The sequence below is a fragment of the Eumetopias jubatus genome, unplaced genomic scaffold, assembly GCF_037043125.1.
Source record: "Eumetopias jubatus isolate StellerSeaLion01/CBP00866 unplaced genomic scaffold, mEumJub1_p1.0 scaffold_2, whole genome shotgun sequence".
Taxonomy (NCBI): Eukaryota; Metazoa; Chordata; class Mammalia; order Carnivora; family Otariidae; genus Eumetopias; species Eumetopias jubatus.
Window position 1 is genome coordinate 200,240,064 of NW_028274808.1, and position 24,111 is coordinate 200,264,174.

The window sequence follows — 24,111 nt, forward strand, 5'->3', positions numbered from 1 at the left end:
CTTTCTTTTGCGGTTTTAAAATTTCTGTTGTTTTTACTTTCTTAGTGTGCCCAGACTGGAGACAAACATTTGAACAAAACGATAACAATGTACATCTTCCCTCTTGCTCCCGACCTCACAGGAAAAGCTTACGTGTGCTGCGTGCTCCCGGGGTTTTTATATCCTTGTCAGATTAAGAAAGTTCCCTTTAATTTCCATTTTGTTTCGTTTTGCTTTGTTTTTGTTTTCACCATGAATGGATACTGGCTTTTCCCAAATGCTTTTCCTGCTTCTGTTGAGATGACAGACGATTTTTTCTTCTTTCCTCTGTTAAAAGGAAATACCTGACTTTCAGGTATGAAAAAAATCACGTCCCTGGAATGAATGTGACCTGCTGGGCTGTGCGTCTGTCAAGGGCGTGACGTCCTTGCACCTGTGCTCCCCACTGGGCAGCCCTAGCCCGCCCCTCTCCTCTCAGGTCCTCACAGCTTTCGGGGCCAAGGTTTTGGAGGCCTCATACAAAGAGTTGGGAAGTAAGCCCAACTTCAGGGATTCTCTTGCTGGTTCAGTCCGTTAATTTTGTTTCATTAATTTCTGCTTCTGCCTCCGTCACTGCCCAGCCTGTACTGCCTCCAGATCGGTCTCACCGCTCTCTGTCTAGGCTCCAGACAACCTTCCACGTTTAGTCCTCTCTCATGCCTATATCGTGGCACTGTGAGCGCCCCCTTGGCACAGGGGCGGCTGGGTGCCACGGGTCAGATGCGCGCGTTTCAGCGTCACCCCAATCTGCTCTGACCTCCACAGGGATTCTCCTTTCAAGTGTGGAGCGCTTGGTGGATCACGTACCCACAGGTGTGCAGGCCCGCCTCCGGGCCCCTGGATTGCTGTCCACCTGGCTGGGGCAGGAGACAGACTCTGTCAGGAGTGCTCTGCAGCTGCTGAGATTTGCTTTATGGTCCAGCATGTGGTCAACGTTCATACACGCCCCACAAGCGAGTGGAGAGAATGCGCTCATCGGAGGCAGGGCCGCGCGTGTGGCCCAGAGGCCGAGCTGGGAGTCGTGCTGTTTGGAACCTCTCCCTCGTGGACCTTTTCCTGCTCAATCGCTAGTCACGAAGCAGGGAGTGTTAAACATCTCCTGCCACATCCGTTAGTTCACTTCTTTTTCTGCTTCTATCCATTTTTGCTCTAGACAGATTGAGACCATGCTCCTAAATGCATACCAAATTCAGAATGTAACTTCTTACTGCCTCTTATCGCTGTGAAGGCTCCCTCTTTACCTTTAGGAAGGCTTCTTGCCTGAAAGCCAACTCTGACATCAACACAGCTATACCACCATTCTTCTTCTTTTTTTAAAGATTTTATTTGTTTGTTTGAGGGAGGGGGAGGGGCAGAGGGAGAGGGAGAAGCAGACTCCCCGCAGAGCAGGGAGCCCAATGTGCGGCTGGATCCCGGGACCCCAGGATCCTGACCTGAGTGGAAGGCCGACGCCTCACCGACTGCGCCCCCAGGTGCCCCGCCACACTGTTCTGATTAGCGTTGCGCGGTGAGTCTTTTCTGTGTCCTCAAGTTTTACACGTGTCTCTAGTAAGAGTGTAATCAGATTTTTCATGCAGGCTGACCATCTTCTCTTTTTAATTGGAATATTGAGTTCATTTAAAATCAATGTACTGGGATGCCTGGGTGGCTCAGTTGTTAAGCATCTGCCTTCGGCTCAAGTCATGGTCCCAGGGTCCTGGGATCAAGTCCCACATCGGGCTCCCTGCTCAGCGGGAAGCCTGCTTCTCCCTCTCCCACTCCCCCTGCTTGTGTTCCCTCTCTCGCTGTGTCTCCCTCTGTCAAATAAATAAAAATCTTAAAATAAATAAATAAATACAATCGATGTACTTCCTGACATATCTGGACGTCCCCCAGCGCTCTAGTGACCGCTGCCTCTTGTCAGCAGCCTCCTGCTCTCTCCACCTCTCAACTGTCTGACCTTCTTCTGAGTTGACTGTTTTTTATAACTCCATTTTCCCCTCTTGCAACCTAAAATCACTCAGTATTTTATTGTCTCAGGTTACCCTGGCGATTACAGCATGCATCTTCATGTTATAAGAATCAAGGATTAACTTGATTACACTGAGGTAAGCGCCCGACCCTTGCGCCCCAAGTCCCCTCTCCCAGCACTCAGACTACTGCTGTGCTGTCAGGTAAATTTACATATTTTTTTAAACCAAACAAAACATGGTTATTCTTGTTTTATACAGTCACCATTCATCTGGATTGACCCACACATTTACCATTTTCTGTGGTCCTCCTGGGTCCTCCTCATTGTCCCCAGGCTTAAATAGCTCTCCATCTGACTCTACCTCCAGGGGACACAACCAAGATGCTGGTGCGCCGATGGGCCCTGGGAAGTGGACTCGAGACCGGACTCGTGACGAGGAGCCGGCCTGGTGGTGGTCGAGGGGATGCAGAGGCCCCTGGCAGGGTGCAACGTGCACAGGGTGTTCCTAAAAGGCCCAGGATGATTAAGCACCAATCGAAGGCTGACGTGAAAGCCAGTTCCTCTGGGGAGGGGACCATACAAGGCAGTGAAGACCCAGAGTCTGGGACAGTCTCAGAGATGCCTAGGACACCTGCTAAAGAGTAACAAGGGGAAGGACAGACAGACAATGTGTTAAACGAGCTGCCCGTAGAAAGAGGCTTACCAGTGGCGAGGGTTCACAAAAGTTACGTGCAGCTTCTAGATTTTGAAATCCTCAGACAGAAAAAAAAAATAGCAAAGATTCAATCTTATGTCTCTATCGTACCACTTTAACAAAAGTGAGAGGTCTCAGATGTGGCAGAAAGACCACAGCTTTGCAGCCTGGCATGGCCTGGAAAATACTGTTGAACCTGCACCTCAGTTTCCCCATGTCTACAACAGAGATCATGACAAGCTCCTTGAGGAGCTGATCTGAAGGTCAGAGAGAAAAGATATGAGCTGCCAGCCTGCCCTCAATCAAGAGCACAGACCACGGTGCACGGTGGGTGGCGTGGTGTGGGAAGCCCCGGCACTTCCTCGTGGGTGAGGAGAAGTGAGCAACAACCACAGCGGCCTGAGCGGGCCGGGGCCCACGTCAGAGACGTGGAGGTCTGACCACAGGCTGCCACCGCGAGCCTGGCTGGTGCTACCTCGTCACCTTGTGGCGGCTCAGACCCTTTCCACACCCCTTCCAGAAACATGCAGACATAACACCTGGCAAGCCACCTAACCTGAGCACGTGGGCTTAGTCGAGACCCCCCCTTCTGGCGGGAGCAGCACCACTCTGAGGGCCCCCAGCTGGCAGGCCCGGCCTTGCCTGAGCACGGGCACGAGTGTGGCACGCATACCTCTGCTTCTTCCACGAGAGCGTGGGTGCTGACCACTGCTGACCAAACACGGCATGCTGGCCTGAACTGCCCCCCAGTTACCACGAGACCATGGGCGAGGGGTCCCACCACCAGCCCAGTTCCAGCTTCCGGGCCTGCACCCCCCCTCCTGCCCCAGGACCTGCCCTTCGACTCTGACAACCTCCCCACATCCAGCCTTAAAGATGAGGTGGTTTCAAAGGCCCCTTCTGGTTCTAACAGTCAATGATTCCAATTTCACATGAAAACACAAATTAACCTACTATTCTAAGCAAGAAACAACTAAAGTTATTTGTTTGTTTCAGTTTATCATTATTCAGGCTATAAGAAATGATCTTATTTAGAGTTAGTTTTTAAAATAGAACCAAACAGATATTTGCACAACCGTGTTCACAGCAGGATTCTCCATGGCAGCCAAAAGGTGGGAGCAACCTAAGCGTCCACTGTTGGACGGACAGATGGACACAGTGTGGATTACCCATACAGCGGACAAAATGGAGACAACAGAAGGACGTTCTGACACCAGCTACACAGTGGAAGAACCTGGAGGACACTGTGCCCAGTGAGATAAGCCAGACACAAAAGCACAAATCCTGTATGACTGTCTTTACAGAAGGGGCCCAGGGTCAGCAAAACCACAGAGACAGAAAGTGTGGCAGTGGGCACCAAGGACTAGGGGCGGGGGACAAGGAGTCCGTGTCTCACGGGGACAGTTTCCGTGTTGTGAGAGGAGAGTGCTGGGGACGGAGGGTGGGGACGGCCGCGCAACACTGTGAATGTGCGTGATGCCACTGAGCTGGACACTTAACAGCAGGGAATTTCACGCTACAACAGTTCACTGCAATTAAATATATGTGTAAAACTAATGAAACCCTGAACAAAGGCGGAAATAAGCCACAAAGATTTTTTCAAAACATTTATTTGACAAAGGACCCATATCCAGAATAATATATAAAGAACTACTACAAAATCTTTTTTTTTAAAATAGGAAAAGAATATGAATAGTCTGCTAATTCAGAACGGCGAGAACCTGACTGGCCAGAGAGCCCGCAATGGGCCACTCGGCCTCACTCGTCATCAGTGAAATGCAAAGTAAACCAAGATGCTCTTCCACTGAAATGGAGAAATTCCAGTCTGACGGCGCTCGGTGCCGGAGAGGAAGGGTGACCAGAGCTGCGTGGGAGTGGCCCCTGCGAGCGGCGTCTGGCCACCTGTCACCCAGCAGTCCGTGGCTGGCCCCCTCGCCCCCACAGGTGCTCAAGGGGCCCGTGCGAGAGCGTGCACCCAGGCCCCGCACAGCGGAGAGGGCTTCCCGCTTCCCACCGGGTGTCCGTCGACAGCAGAACGAGCGGACTGCCGGCACGTCCGCAGCGGGATGCCACGTAACAAGTAACACACTGGACTAAGGCCACGAGGGTCAGTCTGGAAGGCGCCAGGCAGCGTGTGAAAGGGGGCAGAGTGAGACTCTGTGTAAAGTACTAGAACACATGATGATCCACGGGAGGATCAGGGGTTGCCAAGGGCTCAGGGGGAGAAGGGAGGGTGACCAGGCAGAGCACAGGGTTGTCGGGGCGGTGAAAGCCCGCGTGTGACATTACACATCTGTCCACAGCCTGCGAGCGCACGGCACAGAGAGCGACCGCTCACGCACACCGTGAGCCTCACAAGAACGTGTCCACATTGGCTCGTCAGTGTCCTGTGGCCACAGCAGTGCGAGCCGAGAGCGCAGGGGGCTCTGTGCCTTCTGCTGCACCTCTGCGGACCTACAGCAGCTCTCAAAGTCAAGTCTGTTCGCTTTTGTAAGGACGGTGGATAAAAGCAAAGACTCTATCTGTGAATCCATACCCGATCTTTGAAGAAGGGGCCAGGAGAGGAGCTCCCTCAGAATTCCTGTGAGGGGCGAGCCCAGCTCACACGCGTAAAGTGTTTATAGCCATGCTGGCCACACGGAAGTCAGCGCGAAAGCCGGCGTGCGCTCTGCAGGTGCGCGCGGGGGCGGGAAAGGCCTGGCTGGGCAGCCGAAGCCGCCCCACCTGCAGATCATGGGTCCCAAGGGGGGGGGGGCAGTAGGATCGGGATGGGATTCAGAAAGGTTCAGGTGAATCTGCACGACTGATGTTCATTTCAACGTAAGAAACCTGACGAAGGAAAGAGAAAAACTGAAACCAAATACCTCAAGGTCATCAAGGGAGCGAGTGATACTAAATCTCTTGGATCTTCCAAACGATCTCCGGGCAGAGGTGCGTTGAGAAGTCTGAGTGAGTCCGATTCCCCGCGCCAATTTTGAGCCCTAGGCACAAAGGAAAAACACATCACGTTACCTTCTTGGGAAGAGGTGCTGAGTTCTGCCAGGTGCACTACCCTGAGGAGGAAAAGGCGCTAGGGAACAGAGGCGAGCAAGACTGGAACATCGCCCGGGGTCGGTGTCACGCTCTGCATGTGTCTGCATTTGGATAAAAATCCAAAGTTGAAAACAAAAGTCACCCCAGGACCTCCACATATTTGCCCTGCCACTGAAGCTCTACACCCCGAGGACAACCCCAGCTCACACCCCATAACCACCCCATAACCACACGCTGGGGCCCCACCAGCCAGCCTCCAAAGGCTGTTACCAAGAGGAAATGAAAAAACGTGTGAATATTTGGGAAAAGATAAAGTGTGTGGGGAGAGAAGTAACTATTAATGTAAAGATTATGTTTTTGCATAATTTTATAGGCGTTTTCGGGAATTAAAGAATCCTTAGACATTCAGCTGGTGTCTGAAGACCAAACCAATTCAGGTGCATGAAATAACTGGCCATTAAAACATCTTGTTCTTTTCTCCGGGAAACGACCAGAATTAATTTCCTGTCATTATGCTGGACACTTCCCCAAATGTGATTTGGGTCCAACAAATAAGGCATCACATTTTAAATATAAAAAGCATCACAGCTGAAAATCTCTGATTTCCTGGGTACTTGAAATCCTGAGTGACCGATTTCAGGCATAAAGGACGTTCACGTGTTTTCTACGGACTGTGAGGCTCTCCAATCCCGTCAGCTCTCCCCCTGCCTGAGACCCCAGGGCGTCCTATAGAAAGGGCCACCCTTGCGGCCCTGCCTAGGAGAGCTTTCTGGGCTGGGTCTCAGCACCCCGCAACCCCCACACACACCCTTGATCCCACCGTCCCTCTCTGTCCCCCGGGCTGTACCCGCTCCCAGGCCACTAGGCTGCCTGGGGGCAGAACACACCCCCAGGACTGCTGTCCCCTGACATTTCCTGATGCAGACTCGAGGTGCCCTCAGCAATGTGACCGCCTTCCCTTCAGTCGCTCCCCCTTGTCTGGGACCTCAGGCCACAGGGGCCTCCAAGGGAGGGGTGAGCAGCTTCTTCCTCCTTCCCCTCCCCAGCCTCCCCCTGGCTTCCTCACACCCCTGGCTGCTCCCCTCCCTCCCTGGTACTCACACCCAGAGCCCGACCTCTCACCTCTGCCCCCCCCCCCCAGCCACTCGGCCTGAACCAGAGCAACGAGCACATTATTTTTAATCCCTCAAGTTTTATGAATAAGTAATGTAGGAGCCAAGAGCAACTGCCTTTACTTCCTCTGCTCTGTGCTGCCACGGGGCTCTCGGCAAGCGCTTCCCGAGCACAACCACGCGCACCGGACCCCGGGGGCAGGAACTCACGATCCATCGGGCCTCCTGAGGGGCCACCTGAAGATGGCCACAGGGTGGCTGCAGGCTCCTTGAACACTTTACACTCTGGAGGAGACCAGAGGCCCCTGGAGGCTACACGGCAGACCGCAAGCCCAGCGCCTCACAGAAGACTCCAGGCCCGGACCGCGAGAACACGCCAGGCTGACAGGAGCAGAGGTGAGGCTGAACGCCGCAGCGGGACAGACGGGGCAAGGCCATGCTGCAGAAGCCACTGGCAGGAGTACTTTAGCAAAGTCAGCTGACACCATGTGCAAGCCGAGTAAAGGGCAACCTGTGTGCAGCTGTGAGCAAAAAGGACTGAACCGAGCAAGGAGGAGTAGCACGAACAGCGAGAGGGGTGGGGAGGGAGGGGGAAGGAGGAGAAAGGGAGGGAGGGGAGAGGGAGGAAGGAACTGTCTCAGGAACAGGACACTCGGTAGGCTTAAGAAAAAGGCAGAGTCAGCCCAGGGCCCCTGCCCCCCACGCACCACCGGCAGCACAGGGGCCCTCAGGACCGCCAATAAAACATCCCACTGTGCTCCCCGAACCCTAATATCCCAACAAGATGCAAAGAGGATCCGTGCTGGGGGTTACCTGTGCAGTGTGCTCCCCGCGCCCCTGCCTGGTGGCCCCTGCTCAGCGCCCTGCAGGGGCTGCCGCACCAGTTCCTGCCGCCCAGACCCTTCTGGGCGCCTGCCTCTCCGCCCGCCAGCCCTCCACCCCAGGCCACCTGTTTTCAGAGGCCACCTCTAACTGCGCTGCCTGAGGGGCTGTCCTGGGGCCCCCCTCCCAGGCTGTGCTCTTTCCCTCCAGACAGCAGGGCCCTCTGTCTTCTGAACACCTACGGCCCAGCACAGTGCTGGGAGAAAGAGAGCAAATCGTCCAGGGACTGAGGGCCCAGCGGCAGGGAGCCAGCCACTCTCGGCCACAGGAAGCCAGGCAGCCATCCAAATGCCTTTGCTGCAGCCGAAGTCACACTATGGGAAATGCTCTTAGTCTGTTCCTAAACCAAAGAAGGCTCCAAACACACACAAGATAAACCTTTGTACAGATCATGTATTTGCGATTCTGTATTTTTATTCTGGGGGTGGGTAACGAGCACATGGCTTTGTGATAAGAACGCAGTATCACCGGAAAGCCCCGGAGGCCAAGGACACCCAGGCTGGGCTGGCTACGTGGCGTTGGAACGTGCTGGAACCCCCAGCCACCAACGGGAGTGAATGCAGGTGGCGAACACCTGGTCCCACAGGCAGACACCGTGGGCTTGGACACGTGAAGGAGACAGACGGAGCACACTGTCACGGTCACATGGCCGTGGCCCAGCGTCGGGAGCAGACTCCATCTTGCCCCAGCTCTGGGCATGGAGAAGATGGCCTGACCACCGGCAGCCATGCCAGAGATGGAGCCAGGGCTCAGAGGGCCCTCCCGTGTGCCTGGCCCCCACGTAGGACATGGGAGAAACAACCCACCTGGCTCCTGTCACCTCAAACCATGAGCGGGGGGGGCCCCTCAGAGAGGCTGAGAGGTGTCGGTTCTCTCCAGGGTGGAAATGGAGGGAGGGCAGAACCCCATTGCCCAGGGTGCCAAACTGCCCTGGCTACTCAGCACCAATGCTGAACCATCCCACAGAGCCACTGCATCAGGTGGCTCATTTCAGCACAAGCAGTGACCCAGACCAGCCAGTCCAACCTCCTCAATCTCCATAGGAGAACGTGGAAGCCAGCGAGGCCCCTGCTCATGGTCACCCAGCGGGGGCCTGGGGCAAGCCCCTGTCTGCCATTTTTTAGTTACAGTTAGAAGCAGAAACTCCTAATGCCAAGAATCTAAACACTAGACCATCAGCCCCGGTGGGGCCAGGGGGTGCCTGTCCTGCTCACATTATGCCCCCACCCCTCCCACAGGGCCCAGTACATAGCACGTGCTCAGTAAGCACTTACTGAACAAATAGACTCTAACAAAGAAGACTGTTTGGTTCAAAATAGAGACCAAATCATCTGAAGGTTTTTCTAAAATGTGGGAACATAGAGAATTTAAAGAGTGAGACTTCCAGCTGACATACTGCTCCTGGTGCATGAGGCAGAGTCTAGTCAGAAAGCAAGACCACACCAGTGGTTTTCATGTGGAGAACTCCCTGGGAAGAACAGTTAACCGGCATCAGAGACCTGGAAAGGCAAACAGCGACCCTAAGAGGTCAGGAGACAGCCAAGGGGAAGCGGCTGCACCCCTGGGGCTTAGACAAAGGTCCGAAGAGGAGGGAGGGGTTTAAACTCAGCAGCCAGAGGAGGACCCAGACCTGGAGGGGGTGTGGTCACACTGGTGTCTGAGGGGCCAGGAGACTGCCCCCGGGGGAGGGGGCAGACCAAAACTGAGCTCAGGGGTTGCAGGTGAAAGAATTGCCCGCTCACTGGGGTGAGGAGCCATGGCAACGTGGGGGGAGCAGGCAGGGAGGGGCAGGACACTCGTCCTCCCCCCGGCCACTCCCCAGCACCCCTGGGGGCAGAGCCTGATGGGGACCCAGCTGACCAGGGGAAGGGGACACAGACGCCAGCGTCCCGGAGCTGACTGCAAAAGGGAGGCTCTAAAAATAAATCTATAAACCTAATTAAAGATATTTATAATGGGAGTTATAAATTTTTATAAAGAAAATAAAGCCTAAATAAATGGAGAGAAATACCATTTTCATGGATAGGAAGACTCAATATTCTAAAGATGTCAGTTCTCCCAAATTGGTCTACAGATGAAAATACAATGGCAACAAAAATGTCAGTAGCATTTTTGGGCAATTTACAAACTCACTGTAAAATCTATATAAAAGAGCAAGGCTCAGCACAGCCAAGGTAAGTTAAGGAGATCCAGCATATCAGATATAAAGACTCATTATAGAGCTACAATTTTAAAGGAAAGAATTGTTGGAGGTGTGGACACCGGGGAGTAGAGCACTGAGAAACAGACCCACACACATGTGAACGATGCAAAGGGGCACAGCTGAGCCACAGGGCAGGACAGATGCAGTGCTCTAGCAACAGCAGCAGCTCCAAAATCATCCCGAGAGAGAAAAAAATTAACTTGCCAGCCACCTTATTCCATTCATAAAGATCAACTGCAAAGATTTTTTAAGAAAAAAAAAGAGAGAGCATACCTGGGTGGCTCAGTCAGTTAAGCATCTGCCTTCGGCTCAGGTCATGATCCTGGAGTCCCAGGATCGAGCCCCACATCAGGCTCCCTGCTCAGCAGAGAGTCTGCTTCTCCCTCTGACCTTCACCCCACTTGTGCACTCCCTCTCTCTCTCAAATAAATAAAATCTTTAAAAAAAAAGAAGAAAAAAGAGAGAGTGAGAGTCTTCCTGACCTCAGGTTAGTGACGAATGCGTTACATCATAAGAAAAAAACTGACAAGATGGTTGACATGAAGGTCAAGATCTTCTGTCCACCGAGACCCCACAAAGCAAGTAAACAATACAAGCCACGAACTGTGAAGGCATACATGCAATGCAATCAGCACAGGATGAAGAGCCAGTATCTAGAACTCCAACAGATCAAGCAGAAGAGACAACCCAAGAGAAAGTTGGGCATAGGTTTGAGCAGGTCCCTCAACAAAAAGGAATCCACATCTCCAGGAGCAAAGCCATGGTGCGATCTCACATTACATCCACTAGATTGGCAAAAACGTAAGAAGCCCAGTGAGGGTGAGTGCTGGCGAGGATGTGCAGTGACAGTCTGGGTGCTCATGCTAGTGGCAAGGGGCTGTCAGGAAACTGAGGCATGGGACCTGGACCCACAGTCTCCCAGTCTTGGACTTGGGAGATTAAATTATGGGGGAACAGGCAGGGTAAACTCAGGAGAGATATACCTCCTCAGGGTAAGTCCTCACATTTCAGAGGTGAGGCTGGCACTCGTCTGGGAGAACGTGTCAAGCCTCCGCTCCCAGAGACATTTATCTACACTGCAAAGGGTAGGAAGGAAAACCCAGGGTTCTCCCTTCTGTCTCCAAGGAACCTTGCTTAAAGAGCCAGGGTTTCTCTCCCTCTCAGGAGGAGGAGGGTACAACATGTGTACAAGCTCCTTGATTCCTATTTTTGGGGCTCTTCACCTCCAGTGCAACCCTGGTGCGCATAGGGTGACACCTGACGTGGCTGTCACTGCAAGGGCCCGGGGTCAAGGACTGAGCACCGGGAACAGTGTGCTTCTTATAGTTCAGTAATCCAATCTGTCCCTGCTCCAGAGACCTGGCGTAACTCATCAATACAAACAAATACAAATGCTAAAAACTCAACATGTGGCCATTACCTGCAAAGATGGACAAGCACTGCTATGGACCAGCCGTTCTACTCTGCAGAGACCCAGAGAAATCCCTTCACGTGTACAGCCAGAGACAGAGATGGGTGCAGGGTGCCCACAAGAGCAGCACCCGCCATTCTTTCAACGGCTCGGGGGGGGGGTAAGTGTGTGAAAGAGAGTGTGTGTGAGTGAGTGTGTGAGTGTATGTGTGTGAGTGTGTGAGAGTTGTGTGTGAATGTATGTGTGTATGTGTTGAGTGTGAGTGCGTGAAAGTTGTGTGTGTAAGAGTGAGTGTGTGAGTGTATGTGTGTGAGTATATGCATGTGTGAGTGTGAAAGGTGTGTGCGTTTGTGTGTAAGAGTGTGTGGGGTGTGAGTGTGTGAGTGGGTGTGAGTGTATGTGTGTGTTGAGGGTGAGAGTGTGAATGTGTGTGTGAGTGTGAGTTGTGAGAGTGAGGTGTGTGTGAGTATATGCATGTGAGTGTGTGAAAAGTGTGTGTGTATGATAGTGTGTGATAGTGTGAGTGTGCGTGAGTATATGCGTGTGTCTGTGAGTGTATGTGTGAGAGTGTGTGTGAGTCAATGTGTGTGAGACAGTGTGAGTGTGTGTGTCAGGGTGAGTGTGAGTGTGTTTGAGCGTGTGAGAGTGTGTGCGTGTGTATCTGTAAGAGTGTGTGCGTGTTTGAGTGTGAAAGAGTGTGTTTGAGAGTGTGAGTGTGAGGGAGTATGTGAGTATGTGTGAGTGTGTTGTGTATGTGTGTGAGTTTGTGAGTGTGTGTGTTGTGTGTATGAGCGTGAGTGTGAGAGGAGATTGTGTGATTGTGAGTGCATGAGTGAATGTGTGCGTGTGAGTGTATGTGTGAGTGTGAGGATGTGAGAGTATGTGAGAATGTGAGTGTGTGAGTTGAGTGTGAGTGATCGTGTGTATGTATGTGTATGGGTGTGTGTTGTGAGTAAGAATATAAGCGAGTGTGGTGAGTGTGAGTGTATGAGCGAGTGTGTGTGTGTGTGAGTGTGGTGTGTGTTGAGTGTGAGTGTGTGTGTGAGAGCGTGTGTTGTATGAGTGTGCGAGTGTGGGTGTGGCGTGTGTGTATGGGTGTGTGAGAGTGCGTGCGTGCGTGCATGTGGTGGTGCAGTCACAGTGAAGGTGAATGAGCGGCAGCTGCAGACTACGGCGGGGAAATCAGGGCAACGACCCGGGCCGACGAGTAAGGCAGCCGCGGCGGCTGTCCCAGGGCCGTCCCCACGAAGCCGAGAGAGCAGCAGCAGGACAGAACACATTCTCGTCCGGGCCGCCACGGCTCCTGACGCCGGCAGCAACCCGGGGGCCGCCGAGCTCTCTACTCCTGCCGCGCCCGGAAGCCACGGAAAACCCCAGCAGGACAGTAAGCCGTGGCGCTGTGGCTCTGTCCCTCTGCTCCGCTGCCTCCCCCAGCTCCCGGGCCCCGGCCCTGCGTTCCCACAGGGCACAGAGCCCCCAGAGCCGCGGAGGCTTCCCGCGCACCGCCCCCCCCCCGGGTGACGGCCCAGCCCCGGCCCCCACCTGCCCGCCCCGGCCCTGAGTCGCCGTTGGCCTCCCTTCCTTGCGATTCGGGGCAGAGAGTGACGCCACGCTGCTCGGCATCGTTTCCACACGGTAATGAGCAAAGCCACTCTTTGCAGAGGGACTTAAACCACGGGGCCTTCGCCCTGGTCTTTTTAGTTTTGTCCAGATTTTTTTTTACGATCTATTTTAAAACTTCCTGACATTGTACTGGAAGACCGCACAGAGCTGTTTGTTGGACGCAGTACTCTGCCGGCGCCGCGGGTGACGAGCCGCTCACTGGCTGTGCCACAGAGACCCGGCCGATGGCTTCTGGGGCCGTGCCTCACTTTGTTCTTATTAAAAGAATTCAAAAAAATAATATTTTTTTCTCTGAAGGGATTTTTAGCAAGTAAAAGATGTTTCTGTTCCCATAATAAAAACTCGAAGTACAACAAGATAAAACTAAAATGTCCCAGACCGTCCTCAGGTCTCCCTTACCCCCCCACCCCCAGCCACGGTAACTACAAGTTGGGGGGTGTTTCCTTTGCATTTGTGCTATATAGTTACATATAAACATCTGTACACTTTAAAACATACAGGTTTATTTGAGGGGTGTTGAAATCTTTACACAAAAATGGGATTATATTAAATATGGGTATTTTTGTGTGCCTCAGGGAGCTTTCCATACAGGGGGTGCCCGACCCCTGGGAGGCAGAGACCGCCCTACCCACTCTCCCCGCTGCCTCCGCTATGGGACTGTGCGCACGCGCACAGCCGGGGGACCAACGGGCAACCCCTGCAGCCTCCCTGCAGCGGGGGCCACCCTGTGACCCGCCTGACCTGCCTGGCACAGCAGACACAGCAGCACGGCTGGGGCCGGGACTCCACCGCCCGCTGGACCGTGGGCGTGACGCTATCTTGTCCTTCACGGTCAAGTGCAGGCCTCAGGTGGAGGAGGGCAACAGAGGACCCCGGACCTCGTGAGGGGTGGCCTCCACGCCAGCCGGCTGGGGAAGCCGTACTCTCCGGGGCTTAGGCCACTCGTCCCGTCCACTGTGCCTGCACTGAAACCCACACCGCCTTTAAATGCGTGCACTAGTCTACGGTATTGTTTTTTTCAGCACTTTTTCATCTTATTCATTCAATCAAAATGGTATTTATTAGGTGCCCACCAACACTGCCAGTTTGGACGTGACTCACTCCTGAAAGTCTGTCCTGCAGACTGGTAAAGTGTCCCTGGGGCACCCGTCCTCAAAGAGTGGGGTCTCAGGATGCCTGGACCCCCTTACAAACTACTGAGGACCCCAAAGAGCTTTTGTCTCTGTAGGTTCCGTGTATTGATATGTTCATATTAAAAACTAAACTGAGAAATTTAAAAATATTTATTAATTCGTTTCAAAATAGCAACAATAAATCCCTTAGATGGTATCATAATGAACATATTTTCATTTTAAAATTTTCCAAAACCCATTATGTGCCAAGTTTAAGAATGTGGATTTTGCTACTTAACCAGATATTTTAATTAATATTATTCTTAGAATATCCATTGTCAAAGAAGCAGAATGAAATATTCTTGATTCAAATTAAACGTAATGGAATCATTTTTGATGCTACAGACAGCATTTCAAGGTCTTGGGTTTTTCTCTTTCACATTAGTCATAGGCTCCCTTCTGTATCTACGGCTACAGACACCAGCAAAAGAAAAGCAAACAAAGCAGGCAATCACCCGCGTAGGCTCCGCTTAGGCTCCGACTCTGACTCCGAGGAACTCCCCACTCCTCCGGCCCCCCCAGGCCCCCCCAGGCCCCCCCAGATTAGGACATTCAGTGCACCCAGGCTGGCGCTCGGCTGTTAGCAGGACTGGGAGCAGCCTTCTCCATGGCTTGCTGGCCTCCAGGCTTCCATGCGAGCGGGGCTCCCCCAGGCCAGGGTCTGGACTGAGCCTGGGCAGGAGGGGACGGAGGAGGCAGCGACAAAAGCACAGGCTGAGGCGGGCAGTGAAGAGACGGGGCTGTGAAGGGCACTCCTGGCAGTGGGCTTCTTCCTGCGCACCCGGGGCCAGGAGGCTGCGTGCAAGAGCACGCGAGCCGCTAACTCGACAGGAGCAGAGCGTGGGGGCCGTTGGAAGCGCCTAGAGACCAGGAAAGGCCATCTTGGGGCGGGGGGAGCGTGTCCCTCCCCAGGCAGCCCCCAGGGAGGAGGAGCCACGAGGCCGTCCAGTCCCGCAGTGGCTCCGGTTTCTGCACTGTCACCAGGGGAACGGCGAGACCCTGTGGCACGGGCCGCCTGGCCTTGGGGAGCGGCCTCTGAGCGCCCCGCCTCTCCCCTACTGGCCCCTGCCCCGCTCCTGCTGCGGGGCCTGCCCCAGGGTCCCCGAGGGCTCTCCCTCCTAGCAGCTCGCCACCTCTGGCCTCTGCAGCACTTCTCCACACTCCCCTGCTCAGATCCTGGTGTTTTCTGTCTCCGAGCTGAAGCCCCGCTGACACAGCCTGATTCCGTGCAAAGCAAGGCACGGAAGCCACTGCTACAGCAAAGAACAGAATAACCCGGGGCCTCCGCTGCACCCCCTCGCCTTTCCCATTGCCTCCTCCTCCTCTCCCCGTTTCCAACCACTGCCCTCATCCCTCCTGGCCTGCCCTCCTCATCCCGACAAGCCTCCAGGAGGGACACCAGGAGACCAGCTCACAACCTCCGGAGGCAAGGGAGGCTGTGGGATTAGGCAGAGCTAACAAACAGGAGAAACCACGGAGCAAAGTAAAGAGTAACTGATAACTTTCAAGAGATTACAGTGAGAACCATTCACGGCTACTTATTTTTAGATGACCAAAGGAACAACGGGCCGTACAGACTAGTCTAACGGAGGAGGCCAGACAGGCCCCGGCGCGGTCTGAGTCTCAGCACTTACTTGCACTCGAACATGGGCAAGTCTTCCAATGCATATAAACCTGACTTTCCTTGTCAGTAAAATGAAAATAAAGATGCCCAGCCCGACGAGCTCACAGACTCCATACCCGTGTCCGCAGTACACTGAGCGCCTTTCTGCTATCTCCCAACACGAGAGACAGCCCGACTCCACTGCTCTGTTGCCGCCTAAGTCCTAACAGCCAGGTCCTCCTTCTCACTACACTTATGTTCAAGCCTGAGATCCTCACAAACAGTCACTGATCTCTGACAAAGGAGCAAAAAGGCAACACAAGGGAGCAGAGAGGGCGTCTTACACAGATGGTGCTGGAGCCACGGGACGGCCCTATGCCGAAAAATAAATCTAACCATACACCGTCCACCCTTCACAGAAATCAACAAGTGGATCATACACCTAAATGTGAAATAAAAAACTAGAAAACTTGAATATGACACAGGGGAAAAGCTAGATGACCCGGGGCTTGGTGAGGCCTTTTCAGATACAACACCGAAGGCTCGGTCCATGAGAGAGAGAACCTGTCGGCTTGACTTCATTGCAACTAAAACGTTCTGCTCTGGGTAAGACCACATCAGGACAGTAAGACCAGGGGCACCTGGGTGGCTCAGTTGGTTAAGCGTCTGCCTTCGGCTCAGGTTATGATCCCAGGGTCCTGGGATCGAGCCCCACATCGGGCTCCCTGCTCAGCGGGGAGCCTGCTTCTCCCTCTCCCACTCCACTGCTTGTTCCCTCTCTCAATGTCTCTCTCTCTCTGGCAAATAAATAAATGAAATCTTAAAAAAAGAGAGAGAGAGAGAGAGTAAGACAAGCCACAGACTGCAAGCATATGACAGGGAAGCCTATGAAAGGTGCTCAAATTCACAGTCACGGGGAAATGCAAATTCAAACGAGGCACACCTGTGAGCGCGGCCAAACCCGGGACCCCGACACCAGCACGGGCTGGAGAGGATGCGGAGCCTCGGGAGCGCCCGTCCGCGGTGGTGGGATCGCAGAAGACGGTTTGTCAGTTTCTTCCAAAACTGACCATTTACCATCTGAGGCAGCGATGAAGCTGCTTGGCATTTACCCGCAGGAGCTGAAAACTCACATCCACACAAAAACCTGCGCACAGGTGTTAACAGCATCTTTATTCATAACTCCCCAAACTCAGAAGTAACTGATACGTCCTTAGCAGGTGATGGATAAATAAACTGCGGTCCCTCCAGACGGTGGACTGTTCTTCGGCACTGACCAGAAACGAGCCCGTCCTTACCAGCAGTGCCATTATCCACTTCCACACCAGCAGGGGAGACACGTTTGTTGGATATGTGCTCAAAGGGACGGTGAATTTTCCCATCTCAGGTAACACTAGCCACGTTCCGGGCCTTCCCTCCGCCGCCCGCCCCAGCTGACAGGGGCACGGGGTGGGGAGGCTCAGGTGCGAGGCGCTGCCCACACCACAGCTGGCCCCGTGCGGGTGGACGGGAAGGAGAGGGGCAGGGGCCGCCGGCCCAAGATCCCAGGCCACGTGCGGCTCAGGCGAGGGACAAGAGAAGGGGTGTCATGATGGCGGCAGTGGTTTAGGAACTGAGCTGAAAACCCACAGGATGACAACTGTTTATAAAGACAAAAATCTACCTTAGACCCATCAAAATGTGACCGTGGCCACTGGGGGAAGGAGAGCCAGGGGGTCTGTCCTCCCTCCATCATGAAGTGTCCTCTAATGCAGTGCACAGTGAAAACTACTGTGCTGGGAAGGGTACGGGCATGAACAGAGTATTCGTCGGGCAGCCCCCCAGCTCTCCTGCGCCCCCGACCCTGCCCTTGCCAGCCGGCAGCCTTCAGACGATTGTGTTGTGAGACTCTCAGCTGTGGAGAACAAAAACGTGAACACATACACAGAAAAGGTATTTAAAATCATGAAAGTCCCCTGAGGAAAGCCCCGTGGAAACAACCAGAGCCAGGCGCCACTCCACCTCTCAGCGGGTCATTCACACGGCAGCTCAGCTGTGCCCCCAGCGCCACTGGCCACCACCCCTGCTGAGCCAGGCCCTGCACACTGACACCCACCCTCGTGCTCCAAACTGAGCTCCTGGGGGGAAGGCAAAGGCCCCAAAGGGACACAGATGGACGTAGGACGTTCAGGGTGCTGCGCCAAGCGTGGCCCCCGCCGTTTGATGCACACCTGCGGCAAGCAAGGAGTGCGAGCCACCAGCCCACTGCTGAGGTCGGCTGGTATTTTTTCCTCAGCAGGATTTTCCAGACGAAGGAAACAGAGAAGGATCCATACCCTGGGAAGCTCCCTGTCCTCAAGTCAACCGTCTCTGTGCTTCAGGAATTTTCTTTCCTCAAAAGGGCGTGCTGAAACGGGCTCCGAAGGGGCCCGGGGACAGGGCCCTCCCAGGCACCCGCAGCGTGAAAGGGCAGGACGAGGGAGGAGGGCCTGGACCCGGCGGTGAGAAATGACGTCCCTTCCCCCATCACCTGCCCCGCCCGGACGTCCTGCCCAGGACCCAAGAGGGTGGGCAGCGCGCAGAGCCTACAGCACATAAGCAAAAGACATCCTGTGCTGGCCGACAGAGGCCCCAGCGCAGCAGGGGGAAGCCAGGCCTGGACACTTGTCAACTAACATGCATCATCCCATCGGGGATCGACTGAGCTACAATATCAAGCTCATTTTTCCTGAACCACACCTAACAGGCTTACCTTCTTGTCTTCCTTAGTCTTTCTAACTTGTCGATGGGGACCGAAAATGTTTTGCATCCCAAAAGCCTTCCTGGACCAGTCCCTCCTCTGGGTGCTCAGCGGGGGCTGCACCAGGCTGCCCCCCACCCTGTAGCGGTCGGCGGGGATCTTGCTCATGGGAGGGGGCAGCGTGCCACAGTTGACACTGGACCACCCATCGGTGGAGTCCGTGTACGACTCCTGATCGCTGGCATGTCCGCACTGCCACTCCTGCAGGACGTGGACCGGAAGCCACCGCTGGCCAAAACCCCCACCATGGCCAGCAGCGCCCCTCTTGGACGGAGGGACCGAGCTCCGCAAGGAGGCTGCGGGAACCTCCGCGTGAGCAGCGGGTCCCAAGTGCTTACTGAGGTCCCGGCACCTGTCAGCCTGCGGAGCGGCCTCGAACGGGGGCCCCCCCTCGGCGTCATGGCAGAAGGCCCCGTTCCAGGGGGCGGCCCAGGGCTGGGAGCCCCTCCCACCCGCACCCTCCCAGCCACCGTTGCTGGGGCCGTGCCTGCTCGAGCTGGCACCCAGGTCAACCACAAGCACTCGGCTGCTTCTCTCCTCCTGGTGGAAATTCCCAATGCCACTGTCACTGTTGCTGCTGGTGCTGGTGTTCTGGTGGGCGTCTGCATCTCCGTCCACAAAGGCCCGGGCCCGCACCCCCTCGATCAGCTCGCCCATGTCTCTGTAGAGCACGGAGATGAACTGGAGCACAGGGAGAGAGGACACCGGGAACTCAAGACAGCCGTTGGTGTCGGGGTCGGCCGTGCACTCAAACCCAAACCGCCGAGCGATGCCTTGATGGATTTTGTGGTTGAACAAGTCTGGGTCCACCATGAACACGTGGCAGGAAGTCCGCAAGGCACCCTCCTCCTCGTGCGCCAGGCTCCCATCATCACTGCTCTGCATGGTCACAAGCCCAAAGAGCCTCCTGTCATCCGGGCACACAGCACTGAAGGCCAGCTTCTCGGCCGGGTACTCGGCCAGAATGGCGGCCTGGTCGGTGCACAGCTGCACGCGGTCGTGCAGGACCCGCATGGTCACCAGGGAGTGGATTTTCTGCTCGGCCCGCAAGCGCCGCAGGCAGCCACGGATGGCCTGCAAGCTGTCCGACTCTAGGTTGCAGCTTGTGGAAGGAAGTTCGATGGAACCTAAGTAGCCTACGACCATGGCAACGTTCAAAATACTTGCATCTAATGCAAAATCTTCATGATTCTCGGGTCCGATACTGAAAACGGAATCATCATGAATAACTTTTGATATTTCCTCCTTAGAGAGCAGGCTGGGATTCGGATGACTTACACTTTCACGTCCAAGGTCAAATCGCGCAGCGGCTGACTCTGAAAGGGATCTTTGTTTCAATTTCAAGGGTTCTGAAGTGCTTGCACGAAGACTAGGATTTTCAAAAATCATACTGAAAATCCCACCGGACCGCACCTCTTCAACCACTCTCTCTGCCCTGCTGATACCAGAGGCCTTGGAATCAAGCTTGGGCTTCAACCAGCCCTTTCCTTCATAAAATCCAACCTCTTCGTCACTGGAACAGGACTCCACATGGCCCACACCTTCACCGATCACCATGTGCAGGACGCCAGAACACTTCCCAATCAATTTCACAACATCCTCGTGGGACGCTTTCTTCACATTGATTTCGTTGACAGCGAGTATCTGATCGCCAGCACGGAGGCCCACGAAATCTGCGGGGCTCCCTCTCATGACACAGCTGAGCACACAAGGCGCCTGGCCAGAAAGGGTGAATCCGTACCCTGCTCTTCCTCTGGCCACCTCCACACTCCTCATGCGAGGGGGCGCCGGCCCGTGAAGCGGACGCTCCACTGCGTCCCCTGCTCTATACATCCCGATGAGCTCGCAAGACCACGGGCATCGTTCTTTACTCCAGGGGATCCATCGTTCATGGAAGGCTGGACGCTACCGTACTTCTTGAAATGCCCTGAGGAAGAAAATAAACAGCTTGTTACTAAAGATCCCATATTTCTATTGCTTACGCATAGTACCTGAACATAAGAAAAGAACTCATCCCAAAAACCATGACAGAAAGAGTCTCTGGTTACCACGGAAATGTCCCAGTGAAGAAGCAGTATCTACATACAGTCCACCTAAGTCAGGCTAAGAAATCTCCCTCCAGACTAGACCGTGTTTCCCAGAATTGACACCCTTTCCAACACTGACATGAGGCTAAGCCTCCCTTAGGTTTGAGAAATCCAGGACTGGCGCAGGACCTGGACCGTTTCGCCAGCCTTCCTCTTCCTGTCTAGGCGGATAGGGAAGACCCCTCGAGACCCTTACCATTCAAAGTGTGGTCCGAGGACCAGCAGCCCAGCAGCGTCCGGGAACAGCCGTGACACGGGCTCTCAGGCTCCCCAGCAGACCCAGCACATCAAAGTCTGCACTTGAACCCGAGGGGCAGAAGCAGAAGCAGGGCTAGCTATGGGCTTGGGTAGAAAGGTGCCTATTTGGTCACAAACGCCTCCTTCACAAGCAGCTCTCCATCAGGGAAGAGTCAGCTTATATCCTCTCATATTCCACCGCCCTCCTTCGATTGATGTCTTCTGAACAAGGTACCATGTTGGGAAAACGCATGAGTCTAAAACCGCCTCAGTCAACTACAGAGGCCATCGGATAGAACAGATAAAACCACCAAAGAGAGCAAAGGAATATGATCCTTAATTGTTCCAGGGGATGACTTCATCATTAAAAGGACTGGTTGTCAGCAAACCTGTGTCAGGGTCCCAAGACCACCCCGGGGTCGATGACTCACTAGGAGGATGCACGGGGCGCAGCACATAGTCGTGCTCATGGCCGGGATTCATCCCAGTGAACCCATACAGAGCAAAATCAGCGAAGGGAAAAGGTACGGGGTGGGGGAATGGGGGGGACGAAGTCCAGAGGAAGCAGGGGCCAGCTTCCAGCACCCTCTCCCGGGGAGTCAGGTGGGACACGCTCTGTTCCCGGCAGCGCGTCGTGACAACACGTGTGGGGTCTTGTCTGCTGGGGAAGCTCGTTAGAGACGCGGAGCAGGGCTCTCCCTGGGACTGGTCCCGCAGGCCCCTCTCCCTGGCTCGGCCCAAACCGCAGACCCCCAGGAGGAATGGGTGTCGTCACCGACCACAGCGTTGGCCCGGATGGGGGAGGCACAGCTGAGGAGCCGGGAACGCTCCTGATGGCCAGGACCGGACACCTGTGCTGCGCGGGCCTCTCGGAGGGCAGCTCGGGCCCGCGGTGGAGCTCCTGCTGCACAAAGCTCTTCAAAGATCACTTTAAAAAACAATACAGTAAATCATGTTATGGACCCAAAATATTATAGAGATCATGTTTTTTAAGGAGTGTATGTTTTTTAAGTAATTGTTTTAAGCTGTTAGGAGAAATTCTTCATTTTGGGAAAGGCTTGCGGTCACAGAAGCATAATTCCAAGTACTGCATAGCCACACCCGAGAGAAGGAACTGGAGGGACTGAAGGGTGTGCTCCGGGCTGACCCCACCGGCAGACGCAGGGGCACAGAGGACATGGTACGCAGGGTGTGGGTTTGATAAGATCATCCCTATTGCAAGGGTGATGAAAGAACAATTTATTTCTAAACTACCGTACTATTTAATACTTATGTGGTGATACATGAATCATTTAAGTATTATGACTGGACATTTAACTACTTGATATTCATCATTAAAAACGTGTATATTAAAGTTGGCCAGGAATAGTGTTTGTGGGTCTCCTCACTGGGGCTCTTCCAGGCTGAATGGTATTCCCCCACCAAATATGCCTCACCCCTCCCCCACCAGGGAGCTGGGAAGTAGCCTCACACGGCCAGAGACCTCGCGGCCATGGTCAGCTGCAGGCTCCTGACACAGGAGGTTATCCTGGATGATCCGAGGAGGCCCAGGCCACTGGCAGAAGGGCCAGAGTCACAGAGAAGCAGAGATCAGAGCGGCAGGCTGCGAAGGTAGAGGAAGGGCCACAGAGCTCACGAACAGGGCCCCTCTAGAAGCCAGAAACGGTGAAGAAACAGACCATCCCCTGGGGCCTCCAGAAGGAATGTCCCTGCAACACCGTGACTGTAGCAGGTGAGACTGACTTTGGCCTTGCCACCCCCAGAGCTGAGAGGGAATAGAGTTGGGTTGTTCTAAGCCTCTAGGTTTGTGGTGATGGCCTCCGCAGCCACAGAAACTCATGCCAGGGGAATCGCCCTACTGGGGGGAGGGGGCACACAGGTGCAGGAAACAGCACAACGGGGCTGCCGCTGCGCCGGCCCTTGCTGGCCATCACTGTGAACCCTCCCAGGACAGAGGTCGGCGAGGCCCTGTGGCGCTCCTCCAGTGACAGAAGACCACCTGGCTGTCTCCGCCAGCCAACAGGTGTCGCCTCTATGAAAGAAAGGATTTCCCAGTTTTACATGCAGAATTATTTTGTAATTCATCCAAACATCAGAGTCCTTGCACTGTACAATGTAATACCAAGTAGCAGTCTTCTATGTGCTTGCACCAAAAAAAAAAAAAAAAAATTGTTTCTAAGTCATATAAGTCATACCTTAATACCTATAATCACATGTTATAAGTTCAGCCTACAGGTGAATTTTTCCTTAAATTGCATCAGTTAATAGTAAAATGAGCAGGCAGTGAAATTCAGAAGAAACCAATAGGACACAGTTTCCAGCTCCCACTGGCTTTCTCCCATCCGGGCTGCTGAAGTGCCAGCTCCCGGGTCCCTTTCCTCCACCAGGAGACTCTGGGTGAGTAGGTATGAGCCACCTGCTTTGACAAAGTCCCTGCCCCCGCCTACACCAGGTGCTTCTGACAGGTAGCAACACATGGAATGCCCTGCCTCGAGATCAGCTGCTCCGGGCTGAATGTGTGTGTCTCCAAATTCATGGGACGTTGAAACGCTACCCCCCAGTGTGCCGGTATCTGGGGGACAGCCTTTGGAAGCGACCAGGTCTAGATGAGATCAGGAGGGTGGCGCCGTGAGGATGGGGAGGAGGAGATGAAGGCCCTCCCCACCTCCGCCCCTGCTCGCCATCAGGTGAGGACAGGAGGACACAAGAAAGCGGCCACCCGGAACCAGGAGGTGCCCTCACCAGACACCAGACCTGCGGGCACCTGGGCCTCGATATGCTTCCAGCCGCTCAGCGGGCAGTGTTCTGGCAGCCCAAGCTGACAAAGACATCCTCCAATCCGGCCTCCCCGTTGTGCAGGAAAGGGAAGCAAGCTCAGAAAGAAGTGACAGCTTCCTCACAGCACAGACAGGGGGCACGAGGGTCTCCTCAGTACGCCCACTGCCGGGATCAGTCTCTCTTGTCACCAAATGACATGGTCATTCCTTTACCGACGCGCTGTTCAGACGAGCAGGACCTAGAAGCACATGTCAGCAGTCTCCCGACTCCTCTCTAAGGTTTAAATCAGAGTAAGACGGTCCCGTCCGCTGAGGTTCTCCACTCACAGCCACCGAGTGAGCGCCTACCCCATGCCCCGCAGCGTCCCAGACCCAGAAGGCCCCGAGAGGGGCCTGGCCCTCAGGAGCCCACAGGCCCCACAGCCTGGGGGGGAGGGGGAGGAGCAAGATGGGGCGAACCACCACCACCCTGCACGGTGTGCTCAGGTGCCCCGCAGGAGGAGAAGTCTGCAGGCAGAGCACGCACGGC

General features: G+C 54.5%; 1 protein-coding gene across 2 annotated transcripts in view; it reads right to left on the bottom strand.

Moving 5' to 3' along the window:
- The window catches only part of RGS12 (regulator of G protein signaling 12), a 110,372-nt gene that overhangs the window by 68,084 nt on the left and 18,177 nt on the right, over window positions 1-24,111 (bottom strand). For both annotated transcript variants that reach the window (XM_028089402.2, XM_028089416.2), the window contains exons 2-3: window positions 18,434-20,408; window positions 5,528-5,644 (exon numbers count right to left, since the gene is read on the bottom strand). In XM_028089402.2, coding sequence (XP_027945203.1) covers window positions 5,528-5,644; window positions 18,434-20,314 — 1,998 coding nt within the window. In that variant the 5' untranslated portion in view covers window positions 20,315-20,408. The remainder of the gene's footprint in view (window positions 1-5,527; window positions 5,645-18,433; window positions 20,409-24,111) is intronic.